The 13,448-nt window shown below is 42.9% G+C and overlaps 2 protein-coding genes across 2 annotated transcripts in view; one reads left to right on the forward strand and one right to left on the reverse strand.

The window, feature by feature from the left end:
* Positions 1-11,309, reverse strand: part of bbs2 (Bardet-Biedl syndrome 2) — a 32,498-nt gene extending 21,189 nt beyond the window's left edge. Inside the window, exons 1-8 of the mRNA XM_063196866.1 lie at positions 11,205-11,309; positions 8,751-8,877; positions 7,916-8,143; positions 5,703-5,828; positions 2,863-2,925; positions 2,341-2,418; positions 1,769-1,873; positions 153-239 (exon numbers count right to left, since the gene is read on the reverse strand). Of these exons, the coding sequence (XP_063052936.1) occupies positions 153-239; positions 1,769-1,873; positions 2,341-2,418; positions 2,863-2,925; positions 5,703-5,828; positions 7,916-8,143; positions 8,751-8,867 (804 nt within the window). The 5' untranslated portion in view covers positions 8,868-8,877; positions 11,205-11,309. The remainder of the gene's footprint in view (positions 1-152; positions 240-1,768; positions 1,874-2,340; positions 2,419-2,862; positions 2,926-5,702; positions 5,829-7,915; positions 8,144-8,750; positions 8,878-11,204) is intronic.
* A 1,253-nt stretch (positions 11,310-12,562) lies between these two features.
* On the forward strand, positions 12,563-13,345 carry mt2 (metallothionein 2). Its single transcript, XM_063196873.1, has 3 exons — positions 12,563-12,703; positions 12,817-12,882; positions 13,087-13,345. Exons 1-3 carry the CDS (start codon positions 12,679-12,681, stop codon positions 13,176-13,178), a joined length of 183 nt encoding a protein of 60 aa, XP_063052943.1. The 5' UTR covers positions 12,563-12,678; the 3' UTR covers positions 13,179-13,345.
* Positions 13,346-13,448: the final 103 nt, after the last annotated feature.

Below are 13,448 nucleotides of genomic sequence, written 5' to 3' on the forward strand. Positions count from 1 at the left end.
ACTCAAAGGGCCAGTAAAATAAGCCATCAAGTTAGACTTATCTACTTTTATTAAGAAATATAATAAGAAAAAAAGAACAGTAATCAGTGTGCTGTGTTTTGTGAAGCTTCAGTTTTGTGAAGCTGCTGTCTGTCGTACGTACACGTACATACCTTCCCATTGGACCAGCCAGTGATGAGTTCCACTACACCGTCAGCGTTGAGGTCAAAGGCGTGGATGCTCATGGCATGGTTCTTGGACTGTGGAACAGAAGGGGGCGGTAACACTTTACTTTACGGTGCAGTTACCATATGTAATTACTGGGTACTTTCTGGGTAACAACAGGTTATCAGAGAGAAGTTACATGTTATCTAATGGGTAAAAAGGGGGTAATTACAAAGTAGATACCATTAATTGGGTAACAACAGGGTAACAGAGAGAAGTTCGATGATTAGATGGTTGGAAAATACGCAGTAGTTTCATAGTAATTCTTGAGATATGTGTATTACATAGTATTTACTTTGTAATTACCCCCTTTTTACCCGTTAGATACCATGTAACTTCTGTCTGTTACCCTGTTGTTACGCAGAAAGTACACAGTAATTACTGTACCGTAAAGTAAAGCGTTACCGAGGGGGCAATGACACATTACTGCATAGGGCTAATGGGCATAGGAAGTGGTGGGGAGACGCGCTCACACTATCGCCTAATGATTCTCACAGTTTTTAACTGGGTGCTGAATCCCACAATAGACCATAAATGAATGAAGGAAGCGAAGGACAGCACTCTTCAGATTTTTTCTTAGCTTATTCACCCATGAACGTTTCATGCAGAGCCCTTCTTCAGCGTGTAATGGCGATTCGAACTAAGAAAAATTCTGAGGAGTGCTGTCCTCCGCTTCCTTCATTCACTACTGGGGCACAGGCCTGGCCGCCCAAAAGTCAAGGTGGCCCAGAAGCACAAGCTCCATTCTTATATTGCATTAAAATTGCACTTTTAACAACTGTATTTTCAGATTTTCTCAACAACAAAAATCTGGCCTATAATCCTATAATCGTTTTGTACACTAGCAAACCTATTGGGGGCTTTCTTGTTGCCTGGCCCAGGAGTCCATGCGATCATAATCCGGTAAAAGTGCTGACGTGCCACTGTCTGACCAGCACATGCTGTGCTGACTAGTCAACCACAGGATACTCTGTGGAAATCTCCACAAATCATTTCTACAGAACTTGAGGATTTGTGAAGAGAAGGGGAATCAACCTTAGTCACTCTGACACTTTGACAGTGACTCAAGGTGTTTCCATTTTTGTCTGCTAAAACCACACACACACACACACACTCACACACACACACACACACACACTCACACACACACACTGTACAGTTATTTATATCCCCCATTTACACATATAAACAAGTTTAACTGCCACAGCAGGCCCCCAACACAAAAGCCATTCGATCTCATCTATGTAAACACCAAACTGTGATTGTGTGTGCAATTAATCATTAATACAACAACTATTGGGTCATTTGTCCCAGATACCCTGAGCGGTAACCCAAATTTCGTAATATTTAACCCAAATTTCGTAATATTTAACCATTGTTTACAAAGCCGATTTGTTCATTCCAAACTTTTGTGGATTGTGCAACAGAGCGAGAGAGAGAGAGAGAGAGAGAGAGAGAGAGAGAGAGAGAGAGAGAGAGATATAGAGAGAGAGAAGCAGACACTGTAATCATTAGAACAAAAAGGATGCGAGCTCCTGTGTAGTGCGAATGCTGCCTGTAGTACCTTGATCCTCCAGTAGCGGGCAGTGCGGTCGTAGACTCCCACGGTCCCGTTGGCCAGGGCGTACCCAAAGCGGCTGTCATGCATGTGACACAGCGACGTGACAGTCTGCAGAGACAAGGCGGACCATTGATTCCTCTTTCTATGAGAACTGCACTGCACAGCACAACACAGCACAGCACTGGACTGCATAGTGAAACCAGGGGTGATGTAAGGGGGATGTAAAGAGTGTGGTGTGCAGGGCTCTACATTAACTTTTATCATCGCCAGCCAAAATGGCTGGTAGATGTAAATCTTACTATCCAAACACACACTCACTAATGGGTCAAAAGGGCTAGAAAGTTGATTTTTACTACCAGCCAAACTGAAATTTCACCAGCATTTGGCAGGTTGGCTGCTGTTAATTAATTATGGTGTGTGTGTGTGTGTGTGTGTGTGTGTGTGTGTGTGTGTGTGTGTGTGTGTGTGTGTGTGTGTGTGTGTGTGTGTGTGTGTGTGTGTGTGTGTGTGTGTGTGTGTGTGTGTGTGTGTGTGTCAACAAACACAAAATTATTTTCATTTTCATAAATAAGTACCTCGTTTTCTGCCATCTCAGAGACCAGCTCATCCTCTTTGAAGACTCTGATGTCAAAATCTTCAGATCCAACCACAAGCTGTGATGGGGAAAACATTTATAGAATATATTTGCACTTGTGGAATATATGTTGAATTACATATGTTAACTGAAAACAACAAGCGAAACGAGCTGTTCACTGATTTTTTTTTTATTATTATCATTTTTTAAGCTAAATTAAATCCACCAGTGTGCAGTGAATATTCTCCTATTCTCTGGATTACTTACGACTGCACTTCACCAGCACCTGGAAACTAACTGTACATAGGAGGTTCATACCAAAGATTTTCTCAGTTCTAAGCAATAGACCGTCTCTGTTCATACCTTTCAACAGATATATTCATATTTATATGTTTCACATATTATGTAACCATACAAATATAATGTATACACAAAAATAATGAAAATACAAAATGCCATATATAAGGTGCTATGTAACACAGCTCCAAGTAACAAGTCCAAATTCTTCCTGACTATAACCCACCTCATTCTTGCCATCGCCAGTGAAGTCAAACAGGGCCAGTGACCTGACATTATCTCCAGTGACCTGTAGTGAAGAAGAAAGAAGCCATCACTCATTACCTCACGTAGCTTTATGACAACATGGCAGGTCTCACAGCAGGCTTCTAGACATGTCTACAGAAGGGGGCCCACCACAGTTATTATGCAATAACCATACAGTCAGAACGGATAATATGGAAGATATGGAGATGGAAATATACTATGCAAGCACCACATGAACAACATGTGTGCAGTTACGTACAAGTTCATCAGTATGTTTATTCACTTCCATGCGTAAAATGTACAGAACATGCAAAGATATCTGTTACTATAGCATTCAGTACTCCCAGGACTATGCTGCCCTACAATATCAGAACGCAGTATCTTGAAAATGGTCGAAAATGGGTTTAGACCGGAAATTGGCTTTAAAATACCTTCTTTTTCTTGTGTTAAATTTTTTTGGCCCAACTTGGTCCCGTTTCGGAAAAAAACGCAAAAAACTGATTATACTGCGCTTTTTGGTTTTAGGAGGTTACGTCGTACTAGCCAAGAACGCAGTATAATGCGAATTATACTGCACTTCTCCATTGACACCGTGGTTTTGGTGTAGACAGTAATACCACAACAGAGCGCAGTATAATGATTTTTCAGCTAAAAAGTAATGAGAATGTTGGTTTTTTTGCTTTTTTCTTGTGTGCATAAATTTTCACCATAAAAAAGTATTATATGGAAGTGTCATCACCACTTTACCTCCAACACAGTCGCATGGACAGAAAGGAAATTTTAAAGCCTTTTTTCTCAGTTTGCCATTTTGAATTATACTGTGTTCTGAAATTGTAGGGCAGTATGGGACACCTAAGTCACGCCCTTCTACTTCCGATCCATGAGGCGCTGCAACTCACTAAATTTTGAATGGAAGTGAATGGAGCGAGTCAAGCTAAATCCTGATTCCGTTTGCATGTACTCTGGATTTCACATATGATAACTGTGAATTTGTATTTATTTTTTTGGTCTTTTAGACTTTATTAGTGACAGGACAATTTGAGAGAGACAGGAAACGTTTGGGAGAGAGAGACGGGGAAGGGTCGGCAAAGGACCCAGGCCAGAATCGAACCAGGGTTGGCCGCATAGTAGACGAGTGCCCTACTGTTAAGCCATGGCAGGGCCGGTAGCTGTGAATTTTAAAGGTTTGGACTGACATAGTAAGACCACGCATTTTCGGCAAGCAAGAAAGGTTATTTTAGTTTGTGTGCGAAACTGGGTAAGAGACTACAATGTGCGCCTCAGGTATTTGACGTGAACTCAGGCTGAAGGTGCACAGCCAGCCCTACCGCTACACAGCGGCTGAAGTGGCTGCACGTCAGACACGCCACTTCCGTTTTGTAGTCCAAATAATTGCTTGTTTTTGCACATAAATAACTCACAAATCGCTTGACAAGTGAAGTTGACAATCACACCATTGGTTATCATTAATTCTGAGTTACAGCATATGTGTGATCTGGCAGGGAATGTGAGGTGGATTGGAAGATAGGTTTGATCAGTCCATTACAGCCCAGTCAAAGTTTTTTACTTTCCCAGCCCCATGAGCTGCCCGGACTTAGGTGCCCCATAGCATTTGTAAAATTCTCTGTATTACATTATTGGATTTGATGTCAATATCTCTTTACAGAGAGGGTTTCAGAAGGGTCAGTTTCAGAAGGGTCTTTACGGACATGCGTTTCCCCATGCAGACATGCAGAGCTGTGTCAACCTTAAGTTCACAGAGTTCATGGGTGGAACTCCAACCCTACCCTCCCTTGAGTAAGAATGGTAGGCGGCAAGGAAGCCAACAAGGCGAGTGAGACAAAGGGGTCACTTGTCCTGGGCCCAGGGAGGGAAGGGGATCTAGAATTGGGTCCTCATTACATTGTACTGGGTAGCACTTTATTTTAATGGTTCACTATTACAGTGGATCTACAACATTAGGTACAGTGTAATAACCAGTGTAACAATATTTAATACCATGTAATACTATGTAATACTATGTAATACCAGTGTAATACCATGTACCAACCCTAACCCTAGATGTAAGTACAAAATTGGTACATGGTGTTACACTGGTATTACAGGGTATTAAATAGTGTTACGCTGGTTATTACACTGTACCTAATGCGGCAGGTCCACTGTAAGAGTAAACCATTAAAATAAAGTGATATATTGTATCGGATGTATTGGGTGGGGGTTTGCCTTTCAGATGGCTTCCTCCTGGGCCCGACCAAAGCTGTCAGCGGCCCTGGTAAAAGGTATACTTTAACCTAGTTATGACCTGACCTCTGCTAATGAACTACCCATGCAGCCCTGGCCTGCTGCAAATGTCAGTGGGACATGCACTTACTCACTCCCTCAGAACAAAGAAACGCAACACACTACATAGATTAGATAAGTGGAGGGCTTTTTCTGAAACGCTAGTTTTTCATGCTACAACTAGACATAAGAGCTCTAGACACTAGACTTTTCAGGGTCTCAAGTCTGAGCCTCTGTTATCATGTGTGCAGTAACTGAGTAGTCCATAGACAAGTCCACAGAGATGTTTTTTCCATAATGCAATGTCGCAAGAGAAAAAATGGGTCCTGGTAGAGAGTTGAAGAGGTTCATCTTAGCCCTGCCGTGGCCAACCGGTAGGGCACTCGTCTGCCATTCGGCCGACCCGAGTTCGATTCCCGGCCCGGGTCGTTTGCCAACCCCTCCCTGTCTCTCTCCCCATACGCTTCCTGTCCACCTCTCACACTGTCCTATCATCAATAAAGTCGTAAAAGACCAAAAAAAAGAAAAGGTTCATCTTACCGTCCAGAACTGGTCGTTCCCCTCAAAGTCGAAACCTTGCAAGGCACAGTTCCCCCCGATGATGGCTAGAGGATAGGGGATATTCCCCAGCTTCCCCAAGGTAATTGCATTCGCCCCGTCTGTCACCTAGAAAAAACGCACAAAAAACACAAAAAAGATCATCCAATGTAGAGCTAGAGCATATGCTGTTTATTAGCATTTTATATACTACAATATAAGGCAATGTAAAGGAAAGAGTAGAGTGCACTTTTATTAATGACACCTTATTACACCATAAATGTCACCGTATTACTACAATTAGTATCATAAAGCACATATTTCCTGGCTGGACATTTCAAAGCAGATTCCCTCTCTGTCTTTAGCCTTTAGAGACCACCAGGACTCTATATTAACACCAGCCAACTGGACAAATGCTGGGTCGGCTTAATGAAAAGAAAACTCACTAGCCACGTTGACCCATTAGTGAGTGTGTTTGGCAAGTAGGATTAAGATCTACTACTAGCCATTTTTGCAGGTGTAATGTTAATTTAGTTTTGTAATAATAATACATTTTATTTAAAAGCGCCTTTCAAAACACTCAAGGACACTGTACAAAGAGAAGCAATAATAAAACAAGACACATTAACAGATTGAAAACAAATAAAAATAAAAAATAAAGCAAAACCGAGTTGAAAAGTCATAAAGAATATGCTGAAACAGATGAGTTTTTAGTCTGGATTTGAACTACTTGTAGACACCAAAATAGGAACGCTGTCAGCTTCAAGAACACCCTGAACACCTTCCATTTCAATAAACAGTGACCATTTCAAACGTAAAACAGAAAGTGCAAAAATAAATTCCTGTTCTAGAATAAGGGTCAAAGACATCTACCCCATCATTAGCTTTTCGACACCATTAGCTGCTAAAATTACAGCCGCGAAGAGGCATCCATTTTAATCACACCCTGTGATTTAATAAGCAGTGACAAAGAAGTACCATGAAGGGACCAAGCATTCTCATGAAGGTTGTGGGCCACTTAACTTGCTTACCTTTATGTGTGTGCCTTTTTTGGGGGTATTTTTTGTTTCTTGGGGAATGCATTTACTTAATTTTATTTATACGGTGTTACCATCTGCATACTGTGTCACTTGTATGTCAGCAGAAAACTGACCTCTGTTTGCACTGTCAAATCTTCTCAATAAAATGAAAAATGTTCACAAAAAAATGAAGGTTGTGGGCAACCGTGGCCTAATGGTTAGGGAGGTGAGGTCACTTAAGATCAGAGGTTGCAGGTCTGATTGCCTCCCTTACCTCTCCCTACACTCCCATCCAGGGCTGAAGTGCCCTTAAGCAAGGCACCTAACCCCAGACTGCTCCAGGGACTGTAACCAATACTCTGTAAATTACTGTAAGTAACTTTGGATAAAAAGAGTCAACTAAGTGTAATGTCTAGTAACTTAAAGCTTGCAGCATGCAGTGAAGTCATTACTGCACCGAATTGGAGTGTGCAGATTTTCTTCCTTTTTACTAATAAGCAGTGGAAAACCATAGTCAGAAACCACAGTCAGAAGACTGCCCCAGAAAGAAATAATAAAAGCTCAGCTACTACACTGATCTATTGTATGCTGCTCCCAAAAGTTTCACAGCACAATGTTTGGGCAGCTCAATGTTTCGGCCGCTCAGTCCTTCATCAACGTTGCTTTGATATTCTGTAGGACTGAGCGTGAGAAACGTTGTAATGTTTAAGTTCTGGGAGCATCGATCAATGTCGCGGATCTTTATTGTTTAATTTTAGTTCTCGTCAGTTTGGTCCCGCACCTGCATTACTGATGTGCGTAGGGCTCTAAATTAACACCAGCCAACTGGCCACATGCTGGCGAAATTTGAGTTTGGCTGGTAGAAAAGACCAATTTACTAGCCACTTTGACCCATTAGTGGGTGTGTGTTTGGTTAGTGCATTGGTTTTCAAACTTTTCCCATCATTACCCCCTTCAGAGGGTCTGGATGCTTCCGAGGAAATAATTTCCTTGAGGGAAAAAAAACCCAAATCAGATGTCACACGCCCCCCCTGCAAGGCCTCCGCGCCCACCCCAGGGGGGCTTGCGCCCCACTTTGAGAAATACTGGGTTAGTGTGATTAACATCTTGAATTTCCCCCCGGGGATCAATAAAGTTACTCTATGCTACTCTACATTTACCAGCCATTTTGGCTGGCTGCCTTTTCGCCTCCCTTACCTCCCTGTAGAAGATGTCAGTGTTGTCGTGCACGTCGTAGGCCAGCAGGTTGGTCTGGGAGCCCACCAGTAGGGTGTCCCCCACGGTGTTGGCCCCCAGCCGGCCCGCCGTCAGGCAGCTGACTGCCTGGTTGATGTTGAGCAGGGAGATGTCTGAGTCCTGGGCACTCTGGCTCAGCCGGTGGGCCGACTGCCTCTGGCCTCGCGTATGGGGGTTGTGGATGAACACCTGAGGGCAGGGCGGAAGCGGAATTCAGGCATTAGAACTTAGGAATCAGAATTAGAACTCGGGAACGAGAATAAGAACTCACATAAATTTGTTTAATCGGCTAAGTGCACTAGAGACATACTGTACAAGTCCCGGTATACAGCATGCACAGATGCTACGCAAATGCTAGCTAACAATACATGCCCAATGTATAGTATACAGCAAAATGTAGTTGTGTGCACACTAGACAATAATATGTATGGCATTGGGTGTCACAGTGAAAAGTTATGGATGAACAATTGGCGCTGTCAGCAGGAATAGTGTGAACAGTCAAAGGATACTGATTACTTGAGGAAGTATGGTGACAACAACCATAGTTTTCAGTTTGATGACCAGCAGTGACCAGGCGAGGTTTCATAACCTATTATTGCTGGCACATCTGAATATGCTTGAATATGCATGCTTGTGAAACAATCATATAACTGTTATCCTTTATTTATATGTGTGCAATGACTTTCATGTTGACAGCTCAAGAATACCCATGTTATGTACACCATGATTCATTCACAGAATTGACCACGTCTATAGTTTATTTACTTGCGTTTTTCACATTTCAACATAACAATACCTTCCCAGCTTGTGTGGCTGCTGTCAAACAAGGATGGACGCCATCAAATTTGCCAATCGTCACCATGCGCGGGTTGATTTTGTGGTTTAGTTTTAGAGTGAAGATTGGCACCAACATTGTGACACTCCTGAAAAAACAAAACACAGAAAATATTACCAAAGTGAAAAACAAAACAAAACTTTGATCTTGTGTACTTCCATTGGGTTACAGTACTACAACTGACTTTAGCATGAATGTGAAAGCTCACTCAGGAAACTTCCATTGTCATTGTGACACAACACTCAAAAGTGCACACGACACTCCAGAGCACACAGCGCTAACCCAGGCTGCGCCCTCGCAGTGACGCAACACCTTCGGCTCTGCTACACTAGCTCAGGTTTGTTCAGGTACTTTCGTGTTCCCTCCACAGCGGGACACTCCACTCACTTTGTTGGGAAGCAATCAACTTTGAGCATCACCAACGCTCCTGGGTAGAGGTGTGTTCTGAAGGCAGTGACGTGGTTTAAGGACTTCAGATTTGAAATTGCAAAATAAGGAATGATTTGCATCTTGACGCTGACTTATATGTTATTGATCTGAGACTTGACTTGGGCATGACAATTTTAGCTTGCAATGATTTGGCAGGTTGGATCTCAATATTTTCCATCTCCTCTGAGCTCCTTTGATTATTTGGGCCCAAGTTACATTATATTGCAGTTAGCTGACGCCTGTATCCAAAGCAACTTACTGCCACATGTGCAGTATTTACAGGGTATACAGTCCTGGTTACAGTCCTTAAAGCAGTATAGGGTTAGGTGCCTTGCTCAAGGACACATTAGCCATGGATTGCGGTCAGACAAACTGACCAACACCTAAATTTCGGTCGGGATTAATACAAGTACTCTCCTGTAATTGAAATTACATTACATTTAACAGACACTATAATCCAAAATGACCGGCAAAGGAGAACATACACAGCAGTGAAGTTATGGGTGAGCGGTTAGGGCGTCAGACTTGTAGCCCACAGGTTGCCGGTTCGAGTCCCGACCGGCCAGGTTGGTGGAGGGTGTAAATAACCAGTGCTCTACAACATCCTCCTCCATGGCTGAGGTACCTTGAGAATGGTACCGTACCGCCGCACTGCTCCCTTGGGGCGCCATTGGGGGCTGCCCCCTTGCATGGGTGAGGCATAAATGCAATTTCGTTTTGTGCAGTGTGCAGTGAACACCTGTGTGCTGTGGAGTGCTGTGTCACAATGACAATGGGAGTTGGAGTTTCCAGATTGGGCTTTCACTTCACTTCATAATGAGTTTTGTAATCAAAAGTGTGTTGTCAAGACTGTGCATAGAATACACAGTGACTTGATAAATATTTGGGATAAAACGAGAATTGGACTTGTCTGTATGCCACTTGGACTTGACTTGCATTACATTACCCAAAGTGACTAATTGTGAGTTATTTAGAGGGTATTGGTTACAGTCCCTGGAGCAGTTTGGGTTAGGTGCCTTGCTCAAGGACACCTCAGCCATGAAGTGTGGTAGGTACTCGGGAGTGGAAAGGTGGGGTGGGTCAAATTTGTGTTTTTACTTGTGACTTGATTCAGTCTTGAGTGACAGGACGTGATTTGCATGTCATTTTTTAGTGACTTTGTCCCACCTCTGGACTGGTCACTGCATGCAACGAAATTGCATTTATGCCTGGTCTGTGCAAGGTGGCAGCAACCCCAAACAGCACCCCAACAGAGGAGTGCAGGGGTAGGCGTGCTAAGGGAACCAGGGCCATGGAGGATGATGGTGGAGAGCACGGGATAATTACTAACCTCGCCAACCTAGCAGATTGGGAATCGAACCAGTAACCCATCCTACAAGCCTGTGACACCCAACTGCTTTGCCATGACTGCCCGTAATCATACGTGACAGTTATGATCCATTTGATGTTAAATGCGTAGCGGTTACCCTGTGCATGCAGATCATTATGTTGCCTGCCGAAATGGTTTTTTTACGTGTAGCCTGCTAGGTTGATCTAGGAGCTGGCTGGCCTAATGGTATTATGTGCTTAGCACTACACTGCTCTGCACTCGGTAGGAGGGTGGTTACTAAGCAACGCGGGGCCGCTTGTCAAAGCTTCTGCTGTAATCCCTGTTTTTTGCTTTCCATCGCCACTCGATATTAACCAACATAATAACAAAGTTGTTGCATCTTGGGAAAACGCAAAGATCTTTCACTGTCACCTTGGCTTTTGCGGTTCATAATTTGTCCAGCTAACACTGACCATGCATTCTTAAAATTACAACGTTAGCTGTGTTGTGCTAACCCAGCTAGTTCAAGCTAAGGAGAGCTATCTAGCTAATCAGATGGCAAATCTTCTACAAAGCACGTTGCACCGGTAGAGCCTATGTTTATATGATACGCTAAGGATGCACCCATTCCCACGACCTGTGTGGCATTTACCTTTTACATTAAAATTATCTCTTACCCGACATCCAATAATGACAGTTGTAAGTTAGCGCACTATGCTGGAGCTGCAGGGATGTGTCCAAGGAAAGTTCAAGCAATCAAGATGCTGCCAGGGGCGTGTTCATTAACCCAACAGATTGGACTTGTTGCACAAAAAGATGAAGCCAGCCACTATTTCTGATGTTGAAAACCAGTGAATTCATACATTGTATAAACTGTATTCTTATAAAAAAAATAGTCTGCTACTGTGCAGAAAAAAGACAACTGTTTTATTAACTAGCTTCACTCTTTTATTTTACCACAAATATCACAAACAACTTGACTTCTTGAACGTGCCCACATTGCTCAGGTGACTTGATGACGCAATTTATTTACAATTATAGGAAAGAAAACTGAAGATTTTTTCAAGTTTGCAGCCGTGGAAATATAAGGAAACTACATATCTCGCGATGTCAATAATGTGCACAGTGTAGACCTACAGTCTCGAATAGTAAGTATCTAAAAAGCAACGGAACCATTTTCATTTCTAATACCCTACATAAACATTTTCGAATCTGAAGGAATCTTCCCTTCACACGTAGTGTCCTCTTCTTAACTACTACGATGAAGAAACTTTGTGGAAAAATACCCGGGCCACACGGTAAAGAACGGGTGCAAAGTGATTCATGAGTTTGTTTGTTCTGCCCACAGCACAGCACATGCCGAGCGCAGTCAGTCAGCAGACGGTTCCCAACAATGCAGCGTCTGAACTGAAAGTAGGGCCGTGTGCAAAGGCGCGACACTACTCCGTGCGCTACACATTCCATTGGGAAAGTGACATGAGGGGGGGATAATCACGTTAGAGCTCTAATTGGGGAGAAATAGGAATGATCGTGTAATACAACGTAAAGCAATATAAATATCGTATGGGGGGAAAAACTCGCATCGTCTGTGTGATGTGTCGAGGTGTTCTATGATAAATTTGGATAGCCTATCAAAAATGATAAATGATGGACGTAGGCTCAGGTATGTTTGTAAACTAGTCTTGTTAATGGTAGGCTATGTGGAAATCCATACAATGTCTAAATGCATTTGTTTTTATTTCACAGTGTCAAAAATATTGCAAAACTGTAAACATAAACAACAGTTCAAAACAACAACAAAAGTTGTCCCCATGGATGGCAGTTATGTAATGGGCTAAATAGGGCGCAATTAATTTGCCGTACAACAGGCGATGTCGATTATATAATGTGACAGATGGAATGGAGTAGGGCGGGAATTGCTGATGAGTTTTCAATGATTTCCACACGGTGTGATGGTGCGTGATTGCTCAGCTGTGTCCCTAAACCGTGTGCAGCCGACAACAATTTTGCACTCGGCCTCGTGGTGTCCTCAGCTTTAAAAACGAGTGCGTGTGTTTTAGTCAGACACACCATCCAGCGAATCGCAGATAGACGCAAAGACTTGCTCATCTCTCGAAGCTCTTGTGAAAAGGGAAAGACTACCTGACAAAAATGGACCCCTGCGAATGCTCCAAGAGTAAGTACTCGATTTGTCTGTGAATATTTCACTTTACGAAACTGTTACGCCTGTCGTTGAACATTAGCATGATGGGGACAGCCTTGTGACATCTCTGTCTATCCTTTTTCTAGCTGGGACTTGCAACTGCGGTACCACCTGCAAGTGTACCAACTGCACGTGTACCTCCTGCAAGAAGAGTAAGTATCTTTTAACCAAAACAAAAGAATTCATTTCACTCGTATTTGAACTTTTAAGCGGTGGATTTTAGTATGTACGATGATGTAAAGGACACCACTAACTAAATGTAGGCCTACCTTCTCCTTGATTCGAACGTTTACCATTCTGAGACTTTTAACCGTTCTAATTCGAGTTTCTAAAATGACCCCTGTCTTGTCTCCCAGGCTGCTGCGACTGCTGTCCATCCGGATGCAGCAAGTGCGCATCGGGCTGCGTGTGCAAGGGCAAAGCCTGTGACGCCAACTGCTGTCAGTGAACCGGATCAGAAGACCACCGCCTGTGAATTCCCGAACTTCTCCAATGTGATCGTCCATCGGCTTGTGTTTTGCTCTTGACTCCAATTTTGTTTTTGTATTTCGATGGTGTACCTGTTCAACTTGTATTTTTACATATATGTTTAATAAATGAGACCATAACTATCAATCTGTTCTGTGTTGCGTCATATGCGTTTGGTTTAGATATCAATGTGTCTTTGACTGTTATAAATAACTCTGATTTGACTTGTCTAGCATGTGTGAGAGGATGC

Source organism: Engraulis encrasicolus, chromosome 4 (assembly GCF_034702125.1).
Source record: "Engraulis encrasicolus isolate BLACKSEA-1 chromosome 4, IST_EnEncr_1.0, whole genome shotgun sequence".
NCBI lineage: Eukaryota > Metazoa > Chordata > Actinopteri > Clupeiformes > Engraulidae > Engraulis > Engraulis encrasicolus.

Coding starts and splice junctions, on each gene's coding strand:
- mt2 (XM_063196873.1), top strand. CDS start 12,679: ATGGACCCCTGCGAATGCTCCAAGA. Junction 12,704..12,816: donor CCCCTGCGAATGCTCCAAGA/GTAAGTACTCGA, acceptor TCCTTTTTCTAG/CTGGGACTTGCAACTGCGGT. Junction 12,883..13,086: donor GTGTACCTCCTGCAAGAAGA/GTAAGTATCTTT, acceptor CTTGTCTCCCAG/GCTGCTGCGACTGCTGTCCA.